Source organism: Phacochoerus africanus, chromosome 5, assembly GCF_016906955.1.
Source record: "Phacochoerus africanus isolate WHEZ1 chromosome 5, ROS_Pafr_v1, whole genome shotgun sequence".
Lineage (NCBI taxonomy): Eukaryota > Metazoa > Chordata > Mammalia > Artiodactyla > Suidae > Phacochoerus > Phacochoerus africanus.
This window is the reverse complement of record NC_062548.1, coordinates 44438783-44463904: the sequence shown is the minus strand read 5'-3', so window position 1 is coordinate 44463904 and position 25122 is coordinate 44438783. Positions and strand designations below refer to the sequence as shown.

The 25122-nt window shown below is 52.4% G+C and overlaps 1 protein-coding gene across 1 annotated transcript in view; it reads left to right on the top strand.

The window, feature by feature from the left end:
• PDPK1 (3-phosphoinositide dependent protein kinase 1) overlaps nt 1-25122 on the top strand; it is an 82269-nt gene that overhangs the window by 20867 nt on the left and 36280 nt on the right. The window contains exons 2-5 of the mRNA XM_047780817.1: nt 13716-13982; nt 18658-18700; nt 18966-19103; nt 24043-24187. Of these exons, the coding sequence (XP_047636773.1) occupies nt 13716-13982; nt 18658-18700; nt 18966-19103; nt 24043-24187 (593 nt within the window). The remainder of the gene's footprint in view (nt 1-13715; nt 13983-18657; nt 18701-18965; nt 19104-24042; nt 24188-25122) is intronic.

Below are 25122 nucleotides of genomic sequence, written 5' to 3'. Positions count from 1 at the left end.
TGTGGAAAACTTGGTCAGAGATGCTCTTGCAGAAAGTGTTGTGGTCCTTAGTGAAGCCCCCCGTGCCTGCTCTGAAGAGGTGGGGTGCCACACAGGTGGCACTCCTGCTCTCGCATTCACCATGACACGGTGACAGGTCGAAGGAGATTGCTGTTGGGGGGCTTTGAGGGCGTGTGCGGCCCTGGTCCAGAGACATCACAGGCGCTGGATGTTGATGGCGCCGCCGCTCCCAGCCGCGGTCCTTGAGAACAGCCGTCCTTCCCGGTTCTCAGCAGAGCCCTGCCCCGGGCACATCTCCCGCTTGCTGTCGTTACAGAGCTTGTTCAGACAGCCGCACAGCAGGTAGGAGAGAGGAGCACCGAAGGGGCCCGGCCTGGCCAGTGTGGGCTGCGGCCACGGGGGTGAAGCTCCCGGCGAGGCAGGCTGCAGCTCCCGGCTTTCCTTAAGTGTGGGGTACTTGGATTTGAGGGGGCCCCAGATGTGTGTAGGAAAGGGCAGCAGTTGTGATCGTGGTGACACGGGGCCTGCAGGACTGGGCAGAGAGCCATGTTCTTGAGAACGTGTGACCAGCTCCACTTTATTAGGACAAGGATGGGGGACATGTATTCCTAGGGTATTGTTGCTTTAAATTTTTTCAGAGACTTAAATTTCAGAAGCTGTTCAGTAACCACAAGTATTTACTTACCAGCATTTTGGGACACTCCGTGGGTGGCAAGCTGATTGGGCTCTGCTGGGAGGGAGTGACTCACTCGAAGGCCTTGGGTTGCCTGGGCACTCAGGGTGCTTGCCTCGGCAGGGCCAGGGTGTGGAAGGAGCTCCTCAGGAGCCTGTCTGCCCCCTGCCCCAGGGCCACCAGGCACTGAGTGTCCTCCAGATCACTTCCACCCTCTCCAAGTGCCGTTCAGGCAGCTTAGTGACCACGTCAAATTGTTGAAAAAAAAAATTAGTCCTTTAGATTAAGTGCTATAATACAAATAAACTTTTGATATTTATACACTGGAAGAGGGCTTTTTCTCTTAGGCTGTTCATTTTACAATTGATGCTTTAAAAATGCTTTAAAGGGGGAGTTCCCGTCGTGGCACAGAGGAAACGAATCTGTCTAGGAACCATGAGGTTGCAGGTTCCATCCCTGGCCTTGCTCAGTGGGTTAAGAATCTGGCGTTGGTGTGAGCTATGGTGTAGGTCACAGACGCGGCTCGGATCCTGCATTGCTGTGTCATCCTGCCCATAACGCTGGAGCGGAGAGGATGCCGAGGGACCCTTGCAGAGCAGCAGTGGTCTGGTGGCCAGCATCTTCCAGCCCATGTCTGATGTGGGACAGTACAGCTGCAGTTAGGCTGCCATCAGGCTCTGGTTCAGGAGGCACCTTGACTCTTTTGGAAGCCCGATTTCTCAGGCTCCCACCCTTGGGGTTTGAGGTGCCCGGAGGGTGCTGGAAGTGACCCTAGGTGGAGTATTCTGGGACCCTGAGGTCCTGCCTGGCATCCAGAGGTTCTGTTGAGAAGTAGCCCCTCCTGAGGGCCAAGCTGGACTATTGTGAGTCTAGAGCTGCTCCTGCCTCCGGGCCTGGCACTGCCCAGTCCTCTCCTGGGAAGGCTTTCCCAAGTTTTTATGGCTTTCCCCACCTCCTCGGATGTCACCTTCTCAGCAGGGCCTCTCTGAGTTGTTTTAAGTGGGCACCGCCCCATCCACATGCTCCTGTCTTCCTTTGCTCTCTCATTTTTCTCACAGTAATTTGTCACCACTTGCCACACTGAATTTTACCTGGTTTTTGTCTTTGGGGTCTCTCGGCCCCCACTAAGATGTGGGCTTCTCCAGGGCATGGGCTCAGTTTTGTTCTTTGCTGTATCTCCAGTGCTAAGAAAGTGTGTGACACATTGTAGGTGCTCAGTGAGTACTTACTGATGGAGTGGGTGAAGCAGTATGGTCCTGAGGGCCCTGCCTTTGCCTTGAATCCCTGAAGCTGCTGTGACGTGCTCGTGGCTCTGCCATGTCTCCTAAAGCATGTGGTGGAAAAGCAGCTCTGTGTGTGTGTCTGTGTGTTACCTCATCTGTTAGTGCTGGTTCAGAAATCCAGAGTTCTTTGTACAGTGTACTTGGATGTTGATTTCAGAATGACTGATTTTGCTTTCAGACTCATAGAGACTGCCGAAGCTGAATTTTGAATCTGAAACGTTAGGGGAAAGTGAAACTTTAAAATGCGGGGTGCCTGATTCGCTATGATTACCTTTCACTTTCTGTGACTCTTTCCCTCCCTCCCTCCCTCCTTCGAAGGGCATCTGAGCCGCCAGCACCCTCCTTGGACTTGCTGCCGCCTCCTGACCACCCGGCCCCTCCTGGGACCACTGGCTCCGGCCCACTGCAGTCTGGGGTCTGCTCTGTACCGCAGCACTCATCCGTCTCTGCCCGCGCTACCCCACAGCCTTTTTCCTTTCCTTCCTTTCCTTTCCTTTCCTTTCCTTTCCTTTCCTTTCCTTTCCTTTCCTTTCCTTTCCTTTCCTTTCCTTTCCTTTCCTTTTCCTTTCCTTTTCCTTTCCTTTTCCTTTCCTTTCCTTTCCTTTCTGCAGCATGTGAAAGTTCCCAGGCTCGGGGTCGAATTGGCCTACACCGCAGCCACAGCAACACCAGATCCAAACTGCGTCTGTGACCTACACCACAGCTCACAGCAACACCGATCCTTAACCCACTGAGTGGGGCCAGGGTCCGTTCTCATGGATACTAGTTGGATTCATTACCACTGAGCCACGATGGGAACGCCTCCCTCATAGCTTTAATCAGGCAGTTCTGTAAGTGATGTTGGACCTGTCACTCCATTAGGATGTAGGGACCATGTCTGCCTTACACCCAAGTCCCCGCACCTGCACTAGCACAGTGGCCATGTTTGCTGAGTAACTGGGTTATTAATAATGTAGTTAATTGACCTCCTTTAAGAAACACATATGCGGAGTTCCCGTCGTGGCGCAGTGGTTAATAAATCCAACTAGGAACCATGAGGTTGTGGGTTTGATCCCTGGCCTTGCTCAGTGGGTTGAGGATCCGGCGTTGCTGTGAGCTGTGGTGTAGGTAGCAGATGTGGCTCGGATCCTGCGTGGCTGTGGCTGTGGCGTAGGCCGGTGGCTGCAGCTCCGATTTGACCCCTAGCCTGGTAACTTCATGTGCCACGGGAGCAGCCCTGGAAAAGACAAAAAAAAAAAAAAGAAAGAAACACTGATACCAAAATGAGTCCACGTACTTCTATGAAATAACAGAAAAGCGTGGCTTTGGAGACTGGGATGTGACTTTACAGAGGTCACTCCACCTCTGAGTTGTCTGTGTGGGGCGAATGAAAAGACTCAGAACTCCCCCTGACCCCCCAGGACTCTGTGCCCTGAGTTGCAGGATGTGCTGTAAGCTGTGGCAAACAGCAGAAACGTGCCTGCAGTCCGGGCGGTTGAGGTTCCTGGGGAGCCGTGGAGCCGTAAGGTGCAGGGATGGCGGTGGGACGCCGGGTGAGGCCAGCAGCCGTGTGTGTGTGTGTGTGTGTGTGTGTCACACGCAGCCTCCCTGCCCCGTCTCAGCCTGGCCCCAGGGTCAGCTTCCCACCCTCCACGTCTCAGAGCTCGCCCACTTTCCCTCCTCTGGCTGTGCCAAGTCGTCTACTTCCGTGCCCGCCGGACTGAAGCAGGCACGGTTTAGCTCAGGCTCCAGAACTTCTGCTCTGGTCCGGAGCATGCTGACATGTCTCAGCCAGCTACAGCAAGAAGGACGACTCCCTAGTTTATGTCGATTTATCCTGAAGCGGCCTGTCCTTTAAAGGAGAGGCTTATTAGCACCGGCCTGCAGCCCTCTCTTTGGGGCTGTGGGCACTTGCCAGGCATCTTGTAAAGGTTAGAGTGCCTTCAGGGACGTTTAGTGTTTACAGGTGGGAAATCCTGGGCTCAGACCTTTACCCTATGACTGGCTCTGCGAAGTATACAGGTGGCCTGAGCATCTTCCGTGGCGCCACCGTGGGCGATGGCAGGGGGGATATGAACCGTGCTCCGTCTCCTCCCTTGGCAGCGCCGGGCTCGGGGTCATGGGTCTGGGGTCAGGTCTGTGGAGACAGCCTGCTGGTTTTCAGCGGGCCTGGTGGTGGAGTTCCAGGTGTCCATTGCCGAGCTCGGAAGTGGGCAGAGGTGTGCAGAGGGCCGTCCCCTGGTTGGTGCCTGTGTGTAGGGTCAGCCCAGTCGCGGTCAAGAACAAAGCCCTGTTTTCTGAGAGGCAGTGCCCTCCTTTGAGGACCTGTTCGGAGGTCTTTTTTCTTCGAACCATTGAAACTGCCTTAATGAAAAGGAAAGAAAGCGCTCAGAAACGTGCTTGTAGAAATCACTTTTATTGGATTTACCTGTCATCGTCTTTGGGGCCACTCTTCATGGACCGGACACTTGTTCAGTTAACTGCATTCAGGAAGTTTGAGCTGAGGACAGCTCTCCCCGGGAAGTGGTCCTAAAGCCAGCGTAAGCATCCTCACGTGTCGGGCCTTCCCAGGGTGTCTGTGTCAGGGTTACCCGTCTCTGGAGTCGCCACTTTGATGGCTCTTGGCACACGGACATCTTCAGCGCTGCCCTGCTTCCTGTGGATGCGGACGGCTGCTGCCTGCAGTGCCTGCCTCCTCGGCCATCACAGCTGGTCCCCACTGCCCTTGGAAATCACTTACGGCGCGTCCCCTCCCAGAGCTGAGCTTCTGTCCTCTGTGAAGAGGAGTGGGCTGTCCCTCGCCTCCCAGAAACCTCCGTGTGACAGATAGGTCGATGCCTTTGCTGGAACTGTCAGTGGGTCCAGAAACAAGTCTGTGTGCAGTTACGTTTTTCCAGATCCATGGATCGTCTTGCTATAGTTCGTTATTTAAAAATGTCATGTTTGAGATTTTACTCATTAGTTCACTTGTAAGTTTTGAATTAAAAGCAGCATTTGCCACTGGAGTTCCATCTGTGGTGCAGTGGGATTGCAGGCTTGATCCCTGGCCCGGCGCAGTGGGTTAAACGATCTCGTGTTGCTGCATCTGCAGTGGAGTCCACTATCCTTGGCCTGGGACGCCCACATACCTTGGGGTGGCCAGCGGGCGGGGCGGGGGGCGGGGGACGACAACATTTGCCACTGTCCTGAGCACCTTTTCCATCGCTTCCTTGAACCTTGCTTGTCAGGCGGCTGGGCACAGAGGTGAGCTCAGATGAGGCCTGTAAACTGGCCCACACCCGATGTGATTTACACACGTGCTGGGACAGGTACGGCAGGAGTGGGGCGTCACAGAGACGGAGCCCGTTGGGCCGTGATGGGCTTGTGACCAGGCCGGTTTGCTCCAGTGCCTGGGACCACGCCGTGTGAAGTGCTGGCTCTTCCCGCCTCCTGTCTCTCGTGTGTGTTCCTTTAGGTCGCAGTCCTACCACTTCACAGGCCCGAGGGATAATCCTGGAGGCACAGGCGGTGACCACCCTTTGGTGTGTCCGGGAACCCTGTGTGCTCCCTCTGTCATAGCGCAGCGGGCCTGCCTGGTATCGACAGTCCAGGCCTATCTGGGTTCTTTTTTGGCTGTGCCCTCAGGACAAGAAGTTCCCTGGCCAGAGATTGAACCCATGCCATAGCAGCCAACAGAACCACAGCAGTGACAATGCCGGATCCTTAACTTGCTGAGCCTCCAAGGAACTCCCCTTAGCTCGGTTCTTTTTTTTTGGTGGGTGTTTGTTTGTTTGTTTTTTATTTTTTAGGGCCACACCCATGGCATATGGAGGTTCCTCAGCCACAGCCATGGCATATGGAGGTTCCTCAGCCACAGCCACAGCAACTTGGGACTTACGCCATAGCTCACAGCAACGCCAGATCCCTGACCCACTGAGCGAGGCCAGGGATGGAACCCGCATCCTCGTGGGTACCAGTCGGGTTCGTTAACCGCTGAGTCACAACGGGAACTCCCTTATCTCGGTTCTTGATGGACCTTAGCCTGTGACTGTGTCCTTATCACTTACCACTGTCCTCAAGGGGATGGAAATTCCTGCTCATCCCTGAGGGAAGTTACTGAATTTGAGTTTAATTCTGTTAAGATTGTATGCTTTGTTTATAGGGACACATCATTAGGGTACTGACTGACTGAACCCCAGAGCTTAGTCCAGCCCTTGGTGCCTCTCGTGAGATGGAGTGTCTATGAAATGCCTCGGGCGCACTTGACTTACTGCCCAGCTGTAGAGCTTCGAGCAAACAAGCAGTTTTCTGTTTAAAAAGGGTGCTCCGGAGGCTCCCATTCCAGCTAGAGAGCCTGTACTGCCGGTCACATTTAAAAACATATTCTCTTAGATATTTTTTACAAAGCCAGTTAGTCATATTCTCCTAGTATTTCCTTTATACTGTACTTTTGATTAATTCCTTCCTATTTGTGTGCCTTGCCTGAAGTGATAATGATCTTGGCAGACCCATAAGTACAAGAAGCCTGCCTCCCCCCAGCTGTGTAGCCCTGCACTTGGTGGTGGCTCCTTGGTTGGGAGCTGGCATGCAGTGTGGCTTCTGGAGTAACCCTTCCCTGGGCTGGCCTGCTGTGTGGAGCTGAGGTGTATGCAGAATTTTGGGGGACTGCCCCAGATCCTGTCTGTTCTTTAATTCCTACTTTATTTTGGCCACACCCTCGGCATGTGCAAGTTTCTGGGCCAGGAATCAAAGCCCAGCTGCAGTTGTGACCTGTGCCCCAGCTGCAGCAACACTGAATCCTTAACCCGCTGCGCTGCAGGAGAACTTTCTCCTGTCTCTTCTTGCCATCTGCTGCCTCACTTCTCCACCTTCCTGCTCATCGTGTTTGGGTCACAGGATGTTCTGTCTAGATCTGTTTTTCACTTGTTTGGTGCATCTCAAGATGAGCATCTCTGACTCTGTCAGCTTTTCTCTTGTGGCTGAGCTGTCACTGCCTGTAGACCACTGGTTACTGTGTGCTCGTCTGTACCAACAGTCTTGCCTTTTCTCAGTGCACTTTCTATACGACGCTGGCTTCTTTGTGGTTCTCTGCTTCCCTTCCATATTTTAATGGAGAGAGAAACTCTACGTCTGTCTTATGAACAAATGTATACACAGTATAAGATATAAATTTATAAAACGAAGAGTTCAGGAGTGTCTGTCATGGCTCAGTGGTTAACGAGCCTGACTAGCATCCATGAGGCTGGGGGTTCGATCCCTGGCCTTGCTCAGTGGCTTAAGGATGGGGTTGCCGTGAGCTGTGGTGTAGGTCGAAGAAGTGGCTCGGATCCCACGTTGCTGTGGCTGTGGTGTAGGCCGGTAGCTCTAATTTGACCCCTAGTCTGGGAACCTCCGTATGCTGTGGTTGCAGCCCTAAAAGGACAAAAGACAAAAATTAAATAAATAAAAAAATTAAAAGTTCACTTGTCTTTAATCTGCTTTTGTGTTACCATATTAATATACTTTTTTTTTTTTTATCACTTGTGTGTGTTGTTGCAGACTTGTGATTTTTTCTCAGTTTCAGCTTATTCTAATTACTGTACTTAAGTTTCACAGGCCAGCTTCACTGCCTTTTACTTCTGGCACAGACACTCGTGATGGCCTCTGTCAAAAGCGTAGCAAGGAGAGTTCCCCTTGTGGCTCAGCATTAATGAAGCCGACTAGGATCCATGAGGGTTCCATCTCTGTCTTGGCTCAGTGGGTTAAGGATCCGGTGTTGTGAGGTGTGGTGTAGGCCACCAGTGTGGCTCAGATCCTGTATTGCTGTGGCTATGGTGTAGGCCAGCAGCTATGGGTCTGATTCGACCCCTAGCCTGGGAACCTCCATATGCTTTGGTGGGTTCAGCCCTAAAAAGACACACACACAGAAGGTATAGCAAGGGAGTTCCCCTTGTGGCACAGTGGAAACAAATCCGACTGGGAACCATGAGGTTGCGAGTTTGATCCCTGGCCTCACCCAGTGGGTTAGGGAGCTGGCGTTGCTGTGAGCCATGATGTAGGTTGCAGACACGGCTAGATCTGATGCGGCTGTGGCTGTGGTGTAGGCCGGCAGCTGTAGCTCCATTTCAGCCCCTAACCTGGGAACCTCCTTATGCCAAGGGTGTGGCCCTAAAAAGCAAAAACAGAAAGTGTAGCCAGGAAATTCAGGCCCACGTCTTTTTCCCGTTCCAAGATGTGGAATCAGGTGCTCTCCTCGGCTCTTTTAATGGCGAGTAGTATTAGAAGCAGATCTGGAAGTTCCCATTGTGGCTCAGTGGATAAGAACCTGACTAGTATCCATGAGGATGACGATTCAATCCCTGACCTTGGCTCAGTGGTGACGGATCTGGCATTGCTGCAAGCTGCGGTGTAGGTTGCAGATGTGACTCAGATCCTATGTTGCTGTGGCTGTGACATAGGCCTGCAGCTGCAGCTCCGATTTGATAAAATGGGAACTTCATATGCCAGCCACACTTGTGGGTGCAACCCTAAAAAGAAAAGAAGAAAAAGAAAAAAAGAGACATCTGGGTGCTTCAAGTTCCTTTCATGTTAGTCTACAACGTCTGGTGATGAATAGGCTCGTGACGTCACTGTGGAAATACTCGAGGCTCAGATTAGAAAAGAGGTCTTTTTTTTTGGTTATGGGCACAACTTTTATGTGTTTCTGGTTTAACTTGGATAGTATCTGAAGAGCCTTTCTTTTCTTTCTTTCTTTCTTTCTTTTTTTTTTTTTGCTTTTTAGGGCCATACCTGAGGCATATGGAGGTTCCCAGGCTAGGGGTCCAGTTGGAGCTACAGCTGCTGGCCTACACCACAGCCACAGCAATGCCAGATCCAAGCTGCATCTGCAGTCTAGACCACAGCTCACGGCAATGCCAGATCCTTAACCCACTGAGTGAGGCCAGGGGTTGAACCTGCATCCTCATGAATCCAGTCAGGTTTGTTAACTGCTGAGCCACCATGGCAACGCCTAAAGACCCTTTCTTAATGCCCATCTGAAATATTTTTTGGCATGTCCGAGGCATGTGGAAGTTTCTGGGCCGGGGATCAAACCCGAGCCACAGCAGTGGACAAAACTAGAAACCTAACCCCCTGAGCCGTGAGGCAACTCCTAAATTTTTAACTGTATTTCTGCCTGCCTCTCTTTGGTACTTTCATGCATCTCACTGACAACTATTTTGTCATCACTTTGTTGAAAAATTACCAAATCGCTCTCCGAGAACATTTTAACAGCAACACAGGTTTATGGTGCCAGCCGCAGTTGTGTGGGTATACTTGTTTGATCATAGTTTGGCCAGCATTTGGTGTCTCTGCATATTGTAAACATAATTAATATTTTTATTCATCCCCAGCCTTCCCACATCTTTCAAATGTGCAGCTGTATCTGATGCTTTAACTTGGCTTTGAATACTACAAATGTTTACATCTCTTAGTTACCTGAGTTTTTTGTTTTTTTTTTTTAGGGCTGCGTATGGAAGTTTCTAGGCTAGGGGTCAAACCAGAGCTGTAGCTGCCAGCCTACACCACAGCAACGTTGGATCTGAACCTTGTCTGTGACCTACACCACAGCTCATGGCAACACAGGATCCTTAACCCACTGAGCAAGGCCAGGGCTCGAATCCTCATCTTCATGGATACTGGTCAGATTGTTACGGCTGAGCCATGGTGGGAACTCCCTACTTCACTTTTTTTGGTACCTATCCTTTGTCCTTTTTTTTTTTTTTTTTGTCTTTTTGCCATTTCTTGGGTCACTCCCACAGCATATGGAGGTTCCCAGGCTAGGGGTCTAATCGGAGCTGTAGCCTCCAGCCTACGCCAGAGCCACAGCAACTCAGGGTCCGAGCCATGTGTGCAACCTACACCACACCTCACGGCAACGCCGGATCATTAACCCACTGAGCAAGGGCAGGGACGGAACCCGCAACCTCATGGTTCCTAGTCGGATTCGTTAACCACTGCGCCACTACGGGAACTCCTCCATTTTTTGTTGTTGTTGTTAAAAAGAGTCTTAATTTATTTTTTTGAATGAGATTTTATATATAAATTAATGGAGTCATGTGGTACAGCTATTTTTATACCATCTCACTGAGATGTCATTCATATACCACGCAAATCATCTAAGTAAAGCGTGCGATTCAGGAGTTTGCGTGGTTTTTAGTGTATTCACAAGGTTATGCATCCCCACCATCCAATTCAGGGTGTCCTCATCATTCCAAAAAGAAACCCCAACCCATTAGCCGTCGCCTCCCTCACTCTCTCCCTCCAGCCTCTGACAACCACTCATCCCTCTTTCTCTATGGATTTGCCCATTCTGGACATTTCATATAGGTGGAATCATACACTATGTGGCTTTTGTTTCCATGTTTGTCTGTTTTGTAAAATGTGTCAGTACTTCCTTTTTATGGCTGAGTATTCAGTTTCACAGCGAGACCGCGCTTTGTTTATTTATCCACTGATGGTCATTTGCGTTGTTGCCACCTTTTGGCTGCTGTGAACAGTGCCGTTGGGAACGTTCTTCTACAAGATTTGTGGGGACACGTGTTTTCAGTTCTCTTGGGGATGTGTCTAGGAGTGAAATTTTGCTGTGTTGCATGGAAGCTGTTTCCTTTTGAGGAACTATCATGTTTTCCAAAGGGGTTGCACTGCTTGGCATTCCTCCTGCCAGCAGTGCAGAGGGTTCCAGTTCCTCTACGGCTCCATCAGTATGTATCTGTATTTCTAATTTTAGCCATCCTAGCGTGTGTGAAATAGAACCTTCCTGTAGCTTTGATGTGCATTTCCATGGTAACCATTGATGTTGAACATTTTTTTATGTGCTTACTGGCCATTTGCATGTCTTTTTTGGAGAAATGTTTATTCAGATCTGTTGCCCATTTCTTAATTGTTGTTGTTTTTTCTAGATTGAGCTGTAAGAATGTTTGATGTAGTCTTGATCCAGTGCCTTATCCGATACATGATTGGCAGATATTCTCTCCCCTTCTTTGGGTTGTCCTTTCACTTTCTTGGTATTGTCTTTGAAGCATGAAAGTTTAAATTTGATGAAGTCCCTTTGGTCTGTTGTTGTTGTTCCCGTGCTTTTGGTTTCATGTCAAGAAGCCATTGGCCGGAGTTCCCGTCGTGGCGCAGTGGTTAACGAATCCGACTAGGAACCATGAGGTTTTGGGTTCGATCCCTGGTCTTGCTCAGTGGGTTAAGGATCCGGCGTTGCTGTGAGCTGTGGTGTAGGTTGCAGACGCGGCTCGGATCCTGCGTTGCTGTGGCCCTGGTGTAGGCCAGCGGCTTCAGCTCAGATTCAACCCCTAGCCTGGGAACCTCCATATGCCGTGGGAGCGGCCTAAGAAATGGCAAAAAAAAAGACAAAAAAAAAAGAAAGAAAGAAACCATTGGCCAAGATCATAAAAATTTACTCCTATGTTTTCTTCCAAGGTTTTTTTTTTTTTTATCCCATTTGTTTGCTTTGTCTTTTTAGGGCCACACACGGCATATGGAGGTTCCCAGGCTAGGGGTCCAATTGGAGCTGCAGCTGCCGGCCTACATCCCAGCTCACAGCAACGCTGGATCCTTAACCCACTGAGTGAGGCCAGGGATCAAACCCACGTCCTCATGGATTCTAGTCGGGTTTGTTAACTGCTGCGCCATGATGGGAACTCATCTTCTAATGGTTTTATAGTTTTAGTCCTTACTTGTAGAGCTCTTTGCTCCATTGGAGTTAAATTTTGATGCCGGAAAGGCATCCACCTTCATTCTTCTGCATGTAGAGACATTCAGTTGTCCCAGCACCAATTAAAAAAAAATTTTTTTAAGGGCCCCAAGTTCAGCCTATGGTAGTTCCCAGGCTAGGGGTTGAATCGGAGCTGGAGCTGCCAGCCAACACCACAGCCACAGCAACACCAGATCTAAGCCACGTCTGCGACCTACCCCACAGCTCACGGCAACGCTGAATCCTTAACCCACCGAGCGAGGCCAGGGATCTAACCTGCATCCTCATGGATACTAGTCAGGTTCTTAACGCACTGAGCCTCAATGGGAACTCTAGCATTTGTTGAAAAGACCACTCTTTGACATTGAAGGGCCTTGGCACCCTTGTCAAAAGTAAATTGGCCATGGAAATGGGAACTCTAGCATTTGTTGAAAAGACCACTCTTTGACATTGAAGGGCCTTGGCACCCTTGTCAAAAGTAAATTGGCCATGGACATACGTGTTTATTTGTGGACTCTGCTCCATTCATCCATGTGTCTGTCCTGATACCAGTACCACGCTGGGTTTTTTCTCGGCTGTGCCTGCGGCATGTGGAAGTATTGGGCCAGAGATGGAGCCAGAGCCACAGCAGTGGCAATGCCAGATCCACCAGGGAACTCTGGTGCTTTTTTTTTTTTTTTTGGTCTTTTGTCCTTTTTAGGGCCGCAGCTGAGGCATATGGAGGTTCCCAGGCTAGGGGTCCAATCAGAGCTGTTGCTGCCGGCCGACACCACAGCAACACCAGATCTAAGCCACGTCTGCGACCTACCCCACAGCTCACGGCAACGCCGGATCCTTAATCCACTGAGCGAGGCCAGGGATTGAACCCGCAACCTCATGGTTCCTAGTCGGGTTTGTTTCCGCTGCGCCACAATGGGAACTCCAACACTGTCTTGATCACTGTAGCTTTGTGATAAATTTGGAAATCAAGTAGTGAGAGTTCTTCAGTTTGGTTCTTTTTTGAGATTTTTTTGGCTCTTCTGGGTTCCTTGAGTTTCCATGTGAATTTTAGGATCAGCTTGTCCATTTCTGCAAGGAAGCCAGCTGCTTTTAATAGGGGTTGCATTGAAAATTGTTTTAAATTTGTTAGATTTTTGAATTTGTTTAAATAACTAAAAAACATGTAATTAAAAAAGTTGATTTTGGGAGTTCTTGTCGTGGCTCAGTTGTTAATGAACCTGACTAGCATCCATGAGGTTGCCAGTTTGATCCCTGGCCTGGGTCAAGGATCTGGCGTTGCTGTGGCCGTGGCGTAGGCCAACAGCTACAGCTCTGATTCGACCGCTAACCTGGGAACCTCCATATGTCGTGGGTGTGACCCTAAAAAGACAAAAGACCAAAAAAACAAAAAACCTGATTTGGAGATAACCTTAGTGTGTAGTGAGCAGTTTGGCTCTAAACGAGTTGTTTTTCACATTGTTAAGCAGTTATCCACTACTGTCCTTTTTGAGCAACTTTTTTTCTTTATCAACTATTAACTTTTGTGTGTAGCCGACAGATTTTGGATGCTCGTTCCCATGTGGTTAGACTTCTGTGTTCCAGGACTGCTAGGTTAAGCTTCCGTCTAGTTGTGGATCGGTCTTAAGCCACTCGGCTCAAACCCTGAGTACCTTCTGTGTGTCCTGCCTGTATCTGGTGTGGGGGAGGGAGCGGGGTGAGGGGTTCTGCAGTGGGAGACCCTGAGGTCACCGTGTTTGGACCAGCTTTCTCTGTGGACAGGGCTTGGTCCCAGAGGATGTCTAGGCCAGGCCGTGAGACGGGAAGGCCAGCTGGCCGTGGCCGGGCTGGGAGTCGTGTTGGAGGTGGAGGACAGGGACGAGGGCAGATGGGTGCAGCGGGGCAGGGTCCATGGGTGCCCAGGACCCGGCAGGTGGGAGCTGAGCAGGGCAGGGACTTGGAGAGGATGGCAGCCATCCCGATCGCGCGGCGGAGTGGCGACGGCCTGCCCAGTATCGGCGGTGTGTCCTCGGTGCCAGTGCTTTGTTCACGAAGTTTAGCGCGAGTGAGCCACGTGCCGTCTCCCTCTCCTTCTCTGTGTCCCCAGTATGACGCCGCTCCGGTTCAGTCCAGCGTGGTGTTGTGTTCCTGCCCGTCCCCATCAATGGTGAGGACCCAGACGGAGTCCAGCGCGGCCCCTGGCGTTCCCAGCGGTGGTAGCAGGCAGGGCCCCACCATGGACAGCACCGCGGCTGAAGCCCGGCCCAACACCCGCTCGCTGCAGCATGCCGCACAGCCGCCGCCGCAGCCTCGGAAGAAACGGCCGGAAGACTTTAAATTTGGGAAGATCCTTGGCGAAGGCTCTTTTTCAACAGTGAGTACCTGCTGCTGCTGTTGGTTGAATGAGGGGGTTTTCCTTGGGAACACGGGCCTTTCTCCAGATGCAGAGCTGGGAGACTCGGTTCGGTGGTGGTCTTCCCCAGACGAGGGGCTCAGGCACCTCAGGGTTCCTCTCCCGTTGTGAAGGTGGCTTGGGGCTGGCTGTTACCAGGCAGATCACGTGCTTAAAATATCTACGCTGTGGTTTTGTAGGTGAAAGCTTTAAAAGGCATTATTTCTTTCTTTTTTTTTCTTTCTTCTTTTTTTTGGTCTCTTTGCCTTTTCTAGGGCCACTTCCCAAGGCATATGGAGGTTCCCAGGCTCGGGGTCCAATCAGAGCTGTAGCCACCAGCCCACACCACAGCCACAGCAACCCGGGATCTGAGCCTCACCTGCGAGCTACACCACAGCTCACGGCAACGCCGGATCCTTAACCCCCTGAGCGAGGCCACGGATCAGACCCACAACCTCATGGTTCCTAGTCGGATTCGTTAACCACTGAGCCATGATGGGAACTCCTAAAAGGCATTTCTTGATCTTTCTTCTTTCTTTTTTTGGCCTCCCCACAGCATGTGGAGTTCCTGGGCCAGGGATCAGATCTAAGCTGCAGTTTTGACCGGTGTTGCAGCTTTGGCAGCCCTGGATCTTTTAACCCAATGTGCCAGGGTCTGGGATCAAACCTGTGTATTGGTGCTGCAGAGCTGCCATTGATCTTATTGCACCACAGTGGGAACTCCTTATTTAGTCAATCTGTCTGTCTGTCTGTCTATCTATCAATCTATCTTTTTACGACCACACCCAAGGCATGTGGAAGGGGGTGATGCTAGGGGTCTAATCAGAGCTACTGCTGCCGGCCTACACCACAGCCAAAGTAACGTCAGATCCGAGCCGTGTCTGTGACCTACACTGCAGCTCACAGCAACACCAGATCCTTAAACCACTAAGCAAGGCCAGGAATCAAACCTGCCAGCCTCATGGATGTTAGTCGGGTTCGTTACTGCTGTGCCACAACAGGAACTCCCTATTTTTAATTTTTTAAAAAAGCAGTTAAATTTTGTTGTAACCAGGCATCAGCAAGTTACATTCCATGTCCTCATGACCCCTTAGCAGGCCCTGGGAAGGTTTGTTGTTACTGAGATTGTAGGTTAGTATTGGTGTCAGTATCTCTTCATAGTTTGGGGGGAACATTTAACAATCTTTATTATTTCTCAGTTTTTATTTTTATTTATTTATTTTCAGCAAGCAAGCAAAGTTTTTATTAAAGGAAAGCAGATAGCTCCCAGGGTTACTGGGAGGGGGGAGAAGAGCCCCCTGTCTCTATTGTCCTGTAGGGATTTTTTTCCTTAAAGTTGGGGGTGGGTACCAACGTGAGGTCCAGCGAGATGTGGTCTCCCGTTGGCCTTATTCAGTTACCGGTATCAGACCTTATCCAGTAGGGTCCTGGAGGGGGAAGTGTCCTCTAAGTCTCATAGTTTCTTTGTCCTTTTCGTCCCGTAAACTGAGTCACAGGGGATTAGAGGTTAACGTCCACCTGGGTGTCTCAGTTATTTTTAAAAAAGCATATAAAACAGACATTTTCCAGAGTCGTAGCCCAAGACCTGCCCGCCTCCAGATTTTTGTGTTCTTCGTTTCATGAACAGGGATATCATCAGCACTCTTGAATCACACCCAGGTAGCTCTCTGTTATCTGAGAGAGTTCTGCCTGTCTTGTGGTATTTTTCCTTCTCAAGCAAGGAGATGAATGTTCAAAGCCGCCCTCTGCTGAGTTGGAGGCCCCATGTGGCTGTGGCCAGGCCAGGGGCTTGCTGCAGGCTCAGGAAGGCCTGAACACCCGTCTCCCAGGAGGGCACAGTCATAGTCTGTGCCTTTCTTTCTTTCATTATTTATTTCTTTTTGTCTTTCTTTTTTAGGGCCACACCCATGGCATGTGGAGGTTCCGAGGCTAGGAGTCCAATCAGAGCTATAGCCGCCGGCCTGCACCACAGCCACAGCAATGTGGGATCCAAGTTGCATCTGTGGCCTACACCACAGCTCATGGCAACGCTGGACCCTTAACCCACTGAGAGGCCAGGGATTGAGCCTGCATCCTCAAGGATACTAGTTGAGTTCTCTAACCGCTGAGCCACGATGGGAACTCTAGTAGTCCGTGCCTTTGGAAGGGACAGATCTGCTGCTGTCGTCTCTGAGCTGAGCCCAGGGTGCGCTGCAGCTCCTCACGCCGGCAGGGCTCCAGAGTAATGAGTCTTTCTTGCCTGGACTTTGTCAGGAAACCTCGTGTGAAATTTGTTTCCTTTTCTTTTTTCCATTTAGGAAATATGTCAAAATACAAATAAGAAATGCCATGTTATAGCTCACTCATGTTCCCAGCATCATCTTAATGAATGTTAAGTTTTGCTCCTTTCAGTTTTTTTTTTTTTTCCTTTTTAGGGCTGCACTCTGGCATTTGGAGGGTCCCAGACTAGGGGTCACATTGGAGCTACAGCTGCTGGCCTACACCACAGCCACAGCCACGCCGGATCTTTAACCCACTGAGTGAGGCCAGGGGTCGAACCCACATCCTCATGGATACTTTCAGGTTTGTTATTGCTGAGCCACAGCAGGAACTCTTGTTCTGGATGACATATTCCTGATGTTGAAAAGCCTTGGCTGAAATTTGTGTCATCCTTGCGCCAGGGAAATGCCTGGGAAAGCACCGTGAGCCTGGAGGCTCCTTTCTGGCACTGTTGGGAATCCTGCAGCCTTTGGTCTCAAATTGCATGTGCTCCTCTCAGGTCTTTCTTATCATTCCTGAAATCCTTTTTGGGGGGGTGGGGGTGGGCTGGGGGCTGTGTCTGCAGCATGTGGAAATTCCTGGTCCAGAGATCAAACCCATGCCACAGCAGCGGCCCAAGCTGCTGCAGTGACAATGCCAGATCCTTAACCTGCTGTACCATAAGAGCACGCCTGACTCCTGAAATAGAGACCACTTAAAATTAGGTTTCCAGGGGAGGGATGGAGGCCAAGAGGCAGTTCCTAGGCTGGATCCCAGGACAGGATCTTCACGTGGAAGAGCCTGGTGCCGGAGGTGGGGAAGCCTGGCCTGCTGCCGCCCGGCCCCCTGAGGATGAGGACTCAGGTGAAGTGGACGACACATCCTGCCTTACTGGGGAAGGGCTGTGAAGAGACCTGCAGAAGTCACGCAAGAGAAAGGTGGCAGAAATATCTCTTTCAGATAGGATTCCATTAAATACTGGTACTCTCACAGTTTTTTCTTCCTTTTTCCCACTTATGTGATGAGTGCGTGCTCCTGGGGAGAAGCCTGGCCTTGCATGAATATATAACCCAGAGAAGGCAAGGCCTTTCCCAGCCTGCTCCCCTTCCCTCCTCAGCGCCTGCGGGCGGTTAACACAGGTCCCGTCTTCCACAAAGGGCTCTGAGGTCTTTCCACTCGAGTACACACAGTCTGAACTCATTCTTAGTAACTGCAGGGTGTTTCACACAGGGCTTTTCTCATGAGCCTGGGGAAGAATTCTGGAACGGATTATATCGCACAACTAGGGGCCGGGTGAACCTGGACCGGGCCTCCCGAGCCCTTCCCGGGAGTCCACAGGTTTTCACCCGCTCTCTGGTCCTCAGCCGTCCCCCGTGGTGTCTCAGGGGAGGCCTTTGCCCCACCTGCCAGTGGTGGGGGCCACCCCAGCTCCCTGCCAAACTGAGCTCTCAGGCCTTTGGAAGCTGGCATCGGGTTGTGCCCATAGCTGCTCTGGAGACAGGTCTTTGCTGTGTTGTGTGGTGCTCTGTTGGTGCGCTGCCCCCAAGGGGAACTGAAGAGTCGGTGCTCTGGAGAGGGCACAGCACAGAGAGTGGCTGCATCCTCTGGGGGCCCCGTGTGAGGTCGTCTCCTGTGCCCTTCCTCCATGGCGGGGGTAGTATTGACAGCATCCAAGAGTGGCATCAAGTGAAATGTATGCTAACAGTTATTGTAAATTCATGGTGGCCTTTCGCAATTCACACTGGGGACATGTCCTTAAAGTTACTTTTTAAAGAAATTCCCCAGTACACACCATGTGGAGGTATTATTTGCTGCTGCTTCCTGCGGTTTGGTGAGGGTTACACTAGTCTTAAGATGTTCCTGAATATATACTTCACTGCATCAGGGGAACTATTGGCAGCTGATTAGGAATCTTCTGGAAAGAGTTGAGAGATGCATGTGTTTAACTGTTAGAACTTATTAACTTGGTCATTGATGTTCACCTGCATTTGTCAGCACAGGACCAAAAGTACTTAAATGTGGAGTTCCCTTCGTGGCTCAGTGGTTAACAAATCCAACTAGGAACCATGAGGTTGTGGGTTCGATCCCTGGCCTTGCTCAGTGGGTTAAGGTTCCGGCGTTGCCGTGAGCTGTGGTGTAGGCTGCAGATGCGGCTCGGAACCCGCGTTGCTGTGGCTCTGGCATAGGCCAGTGGCTGCAGCTCTGATTAGACCCCCAGCCTGGGAACCTCCATGTGCTGTGGGAGCAGGCCTAGAAAAGGCAAAAAGACAAAACAAAACAAACAAAAATACTTAAATGTAGTTTCAAGGCGGGGGCGGGATAGCCTCTGAGGTTGGTTGCAGGCTGGCTTGTCAGACGCGATGCCCTGGTTACACTGGGTGTTTTTTTTCTTCTCTTTCCCCTTTTCTTCCCAAACCAGGTTGTTCTGGCCCGAGAACTGGCAACCTCAAGGGAGTATGCTAGTAAGTACTACCTCAGGGGAGCTAGGATGCTGCCGTGTCTAGGAGGCAGGAAGCGTGCACCTGCGGGTATGCAGCCACCTGGCTGCCCCGTCCCTGAAGGTTCTGTGCTGATTTCAGGGGACAGGACCCTGTGGGCCTTGGAGGTCCCAAAGCTGGTGGGTGTGTTTTGTGAAAAACTTTAATTTGCCTCTGTTACTTTTCTGAATTGTGTCTTCAGTATTTTTATTAACCATTTCCATTTGTAGTAACCTGCTTCTCTTTTAAGTTAAAATTCTAGAGAAACGTCACATTATCAAAGAGAACAAAGTCCCGTATGTCACCCGAGAAAGAGACGTGATGTCACGCCTGGATCACCCCTTCTTTGTTAAACTTTACTTCACATTTCAGGACGACGAAAAGCTTTGTATCCTTTGAGCAGTCAGAGCCTTCTGATATCACGCCAGGGACCCTTTAGTGTTTGGGAACTGTGCCTCCACTTCTCTTTTCTCAAGTAGCCCCTTCCCTGGGAGGGAGAAGGGGAGCATACTCTGAATACGAAAGAATTCACACACTTTGTTGGGGAACCTCTGGGACTATTGACATCCATCCCTGGAGTGGCGCTTTCTTCAGGAGGCCTCGTCGTCATTTTTGAGGTCTTCTGGTTGGAAAGCATTGTATTTGAGAGATTTCTATTCTAACACTGCCGTTGCTGATTAGTTACAGGCATCCCCTCATTCCTTTAACCAGCGTCCCCGTGGTGTCTGTCAGGTGTTAAATGCAGACCAGGGAAGGAGAGAGCAAGAATGAACTGGGCCTCTGGGGCTCCTGGGAGGCGGCACCTCTTTGGCCCAGGGGTGTGGGGTTTGACTGGAAGGGACATTCTACTGGCTCGGCTGCCAGGTGAGAAGTCCAGGGAGTGGCCCACAGCAGGCAGGCCTCTGCCTGTGCTCCGGCCTCCCTCCACCCTCCTCGTGGCTGTCTGGCTCTGCAGGGCTGAGCAGACTGCTTCTCCAGCAGGCACATCACACCCTGAGGAGCCTCTGCTTTACTCGGAGACATCTCGGGCTCCCTGGCTTCTCCTTTGATCCCTGGAGCACCGTCGTCTTTCTCTTTTCAGTTCAGGGTTCCAGGAGACCCAGGGGTGCTGTGGCAGTCGGTGCGGGCCGTAGCTGTATGTACCCCTTGTCTCTGGGCCGTTCTGCGTGCAGCCAGCCCGGCTGCGTCTCCCCAGCCCCTGTGCTGCAGTTGCTCTCCCAGCTCGAGACCCTCAGCCTGCGTTGGCCTGGAGAGTCCGCCTGCAGGCCCAGCAAGTGCTCCTGCTTGACGATGGGGCTCGAGCTGCTGAATGGGGCCCAGAGCATCTGGCCCTCGGCCTCTGCATCTCTTCTTTTCCTCCTGCCCTTAGTTCTGCAGGGCCCCTTCCTCTCATTCCACCCTGCAAAGCGTGGCTTCTCTAGTCCCCTGCGGGTGGGGCCTGATCGTCACCCCTTCCCTTCGCTCCATACACAGTCCTCCTGGGTTAAAACGACACTCCGTTCTTCTCGCCTTTTAACACCGGCTCTTCTGCCCGCTGAAGGCAGTTCTTCTGTTTCCTGGCAGTGCTTTTTGAGTGCTGGGTGATGGGAAGGTGCTGGTGACGAAGGGAAGGTTCTGCCTTACCAGCCCCGCGTTTCCCTGGAGGAGCTGGATTTAGGAGCTGGTTGGGGCCTGTATAACAGGCCCTGAGGGAGCCAGAGTGGTAGGGCCAGGTAGGGGCTGGGAGGTGGGCGTGTCGGAGCCGCTGTTTAACTCGGGGGTCGTCAGCCAGAGACCTGGCCCCAGCGGGGTGGGTGAGCTTACACGGGGGTGGGCGAGGGGGCTGGGCAGGGGCCAGCTTCTTGGGCCCTGGTGTCCCAGCAAAAATTTAAGATTTTCTTCTAAGTGTGGCGGGAAGCACAAGAGGGTCTCGAGCAGGACAGCCGTTTGTTGCCCTCGGGCTGCCGTGGGGAAGGCTCTCGTGGGTGAGCTGGGAGCACAGAGGCCAAGCGGCTCAGAGCCTGAGTGCACAGCGGTCCTGTAATTGACGCCTTACTTGTCCTTACTGCCCTCCAAAGGGCGGGCTGCTGGGTGGGGCCTGCAGAGGAGAGAGCAGTCAAGTCGGCAAGGGATCAGGGATCAGGGGCTGGGGGGGGGGCGGGGGGGTGCTGCACAGGGAGGGGTTCCCCGGGGCGGAGGGGCGGAGACCCAGGGGCCACGGACCCGAGGGTTTCCAGTGCTGGCAGCCTGGCCAGAGAACACTGAGCGGTCCCGGCCCATGGATTGGCTCCCATGCAAGGAGCCGTCAACACGGCAGTTTGCGGGTGCGCAGAGGAGGCGCCGCAGAGGGTGTTTCCCAGCGTTTGCCCTGAGAGGGAGGCGGTAAAGTGGTCTAGTAGCCAGGGGCCTGTGGGGCGGGGAGCTGTGTTCCTCGTGTGCTTGGGGTGTTCCGGAACATGCGCCTCTCCACTGAGCCCTGTCTGCTGTCACTGCTCACCGAGCAGCCATCGGGACCTCCTCAGGACATCTGTATCTCACCTCCGAGGCCACCTCCATGTCTCATCCTCCTGCTCCCTGGGACCTATGTGGCTGCTGCTCTCTGAGCCTGTGGGCTGTCTCTGCCTGGTTTCCTGGAGTGCGGGGCCTGGTCTTCCTGCAGGGCCTGAGGGTCTTGTGCGTGGGGAGGCTCCGGCAGGTGGCATAGTTGCCTTCCTCTTCTCCCAGCGTCCTGTGCGGTAGCATCAGGCACTCAGAGGCTGGACGAGTGAGCCTGCTGTCTAGTTGCTGATGGGTTTGGCCCGAATAACGCAGGTGGAGAGCATTCTAGGTCTTTCCCCAATGGTATCTGTTGCTTTTGATCTCTTAAGACAAATTGGAAAGCCTGCGAAGGTTGCAGGGCTCACTCAGCTCTGACAGAAGTGAGACCCAGGGCTTCTGCCCCCCTGGAAAGCCGTAGTGCCGTGCATTGTGCAGAAAGATAAAGGAAACCGTGCTGAGAGCAAAGCCCCGGGGTGCACACCACCCTCCCTTTAGCCGTACTCACCCACCTCGGAGCCCGGGAGCGACTGGGGGATAACCCACAGCAGGACGGGGGAGGCAGAGCCTGGCGACCCCCTGCACACCCTGACAACAGGCACGCAGGTCTGGGAGGGGCCTTCTGGGCACTGGCAGCCTCTTTTCTCTCGGCAGCTTCAGCTTGACCGGCCTCAGTCCCTGCTTGCAGGAGAGGCGCTGAGCTCAGAGAAGCTCTGGCGCAAGCCCCTGCCCCTGCTCAGGTGCGGTGCCAGGCTGACCGGAGCCAGCCGGCCGGGTCACCTCGCCCTCCGCAGCAATGAAGCTGAGGGTTTCGGCGGCTCCTGCTCAGCCACTCTGTGTTCCTCCTCCACCTCCCACCCGCTCACCCTCGTGTGTCCTCTCTCGCAGGGTGGGGACAGGAGCAGTGTACTAGACTGCAGGAGGCCGGGCGCCAGTCCTGTCCCTCCTTGGCTTTGTGACCTTGAGTCAGTTGCCTAATCTCTCTGGGCTGGGTTCCTCTTCAGCGCTCAGAGTGCGGGTGTTGGACGCATCAGGCTCTCAGGCTCCGCCGCAGGCCAGGGGAATTCACCTGCCCCGCCGGAGAGCAGCTCCTCTCGCTGCCCTGGAGGGATGGGTTCCAGACTGTGAAATGGACCAGGCGGGTCTGCAGGAGTGTTTCTAGGGGAGGAGGAATGCATGTGGTCAGAGAGAACACCGCCTTGACGCCAAGATCCTTAGCATCTGTCGTTTTTAAAACCTCTGGGTCATTTAGCTCCACAGCCCAGCAGGGAACTAGAAGTGTCACTCACACAGGAAGCAGGAACTCGGGGGGGGGTGGTCAGATAAGGGGCAAAACCTGTGGAGCCGGAAGAGGCCCTGTGGCCACGGCTGTGGCCGAGCCTCACGGGGGTTGCGGGTTTCTGAGAGACTGCCCTCCTAAGTGGTGAGGCTCCGCGCCTGGTCCAGGTCCAGGTTCAGGTCCAGGCGGGGCTCCAGCCTGGGGTTGGGTGGGCCAGAGTCTGCGGGCCACTGGCGAGGAGGCCACGGACAGCAGCCTTCCCTGAGGAGGGGTCAGAGCAGGGCGGAGAGGGAAGGGGCCCTGGCAGGGACCCCCTGCCAGCCCTACAAGCAAGGTTGGTGTTTTGCTTCAGGTTCCTGTGAAATTTGTTGATCTGGTTGGGGGGGCTTGGGTGGCCACGGGTGGGGCCGGATCGGAGGCAGGTTTCCTGGTCTTCACGGCGCTGCAGCTGCAGGCTCCTTTCTTGGCCGGAGATGGGGTGTCTTGGCAAACAGAAGCCGGGTGGGACACTGAGCACGGGTCGGCCCTCCCCCCCGGGAGCCGCTGCCTTAGGGTGGGTGAGGACTTGGGCCCCCTGTCCTTGGGAAGCAGCGGTAGACTTCCGTTAAGAGGCGCAGATGTTCAGAACGTCCAGGAGGAAACAGTTGTGTGGGATCCATTTGTTGTTCGAGCGGATAGTCCTCTTTGGAAAAGGGAGAATAGAGTAAAACCGGCCACACTGCAGTGGAGTCTGGGGGAAAGCTGGCTGGCTTCCACAATCTCTCCCCAGTGGGGTCCCATAAATAGATTGAATCCAGAAGTTAATCAGATGGTATTTCTCTTACTAAACTTGTCGCTTTGTGCTCGGAAAGGAGCGTTCATTTGAGAACACCCCCCCCCCTTTTGGTCTTTTTAGGGCTACACAGATGGCATATGGAAGTTCTCAGGCTAGGGGTTGAATCAGAGCTGCAGCCACCAGCTTATGCCACAGCCACAGAAATGTAGCATCTGAGCTGCCTCTGCAACCTGCCCTGCAGATCACGGCAGCACTGGATCCTTAACACGCTGAGCGAGGCTGGGAATCAAACCTGCATCCTCATGGATACTAGTTGAGTTCTTATCCCGCTGAGCCACAGCGGGAACTCTGAGAAACCTGTATGTGAATTGATTGTCGGCGCAGCAGGTGGAGTCTGTCGGTGCAGCTTTGGGGGCTGTTAATGACAAAAGTATTTGGGCCGCAGGCCGTAACCATCATTTAGTGGCTTCCCTTCCACGGAGCCCACAGGTGTCTTCTGGGGATGGCAGGGTCCAGAGGGGCAGTTGGCCTGGGAGGCGTGTGCTTTTGTATTCTTGGTGAGAAGGCTACGGTCAGGCCCTGTCCTGGAGCCGGGCCAGGAGTCCCAGCAGACCCCGTAGCCTCGGGCTGCCCACGGCAGGGCAGTTAACTGGGGCTCCATGTACATTCCCTTTTCATTAATTAAAAAGATTGCTCCTGGGCTGTTAGGGTTCGTTGAAAAGAATGACTTTTGCTCTTTCCCTTAACTACAGTATTTAGATTTTGGCCTTAGTTATGCCAAAAATGGAGAACTGCTTAAATACATTCGCAAAATCGGTTCGTTTGATGAGACCTGCACCCGATTTTACACGGCGGAGATGGTGTCTGCCCTGGAGTACTTGCATGGCAAGGGCATCATCCACAGGTACCAGCCGGGCTGCAGGCTCTGTCCCCAGGCCAGGCGCCAGCTCCGGTCGCTCTCGTGGAGGGCGGGATGTCTTGTTGTGGAAACTAAGCAGACGGAGACCCCATCACCCTGACGGAGGCGCGTGGACCTGTAAACGGCAGAGGACGTTGGTCAGATGTTGTTGCCAATCTCATGATTCTCTTCTCCGTCTTGACTGTGTACTTGTAGGTTCTACATGTACTTATTTCAGGTCTCATTTTCCATGATTTTTCTTTTTTTCTTTTTTAGGGCCGCACCTGCGGCTCATGGAAGCTTCCAGGCTAGAGGTCGAATCAGAGCTACAGCTGCCAGCCTACACCACAGCCCCAGCAATGCGGGATCCGAGCCACGTCTGCGACCTATACCACAGCTCACGGCAACGCCAAATCCTTAACCCGCTGAGCAAGGCCAAGGATTGAACCCACGTCCTTATGGATACTAGTCAGATTCATTTCCCGCTGCGCCACAACGGGAACTCAAGCATGATGGTTCGATGTACATTTATTTGAAATGATTTTTTTTTTGTCTTTTTTCTTGTCTCTTCAGGGTCACACTTTAAGCCTATGAAGGTTCCCGGTCTAGGGGTCGAATCAGAGCTGTAGCTGCCAGCCCACACCACAGCCACAGTAACTCAGGATCTGAGCTGAGTCCGCGACCTGCACCCTAGCTCACGGCAATGCTGGATCCATAACCCACTGAGCTGGGCCAGGGATCGAACCTACGTCCTCATGGGTACTAGTTGGGTTCGTTAACCACTGAGCCACGACGGACACTCCTCTTGTGAAATGATTACCACAAAAGGTTTAAAGTCTCTTTATAGGTTAAAAATGATAGATTATACTTCAATTAAAAGCTCATTAAAAGGATAGATGCAGTTATGATGTGATGTAATTTCAATGTCCTCGTCATATGCG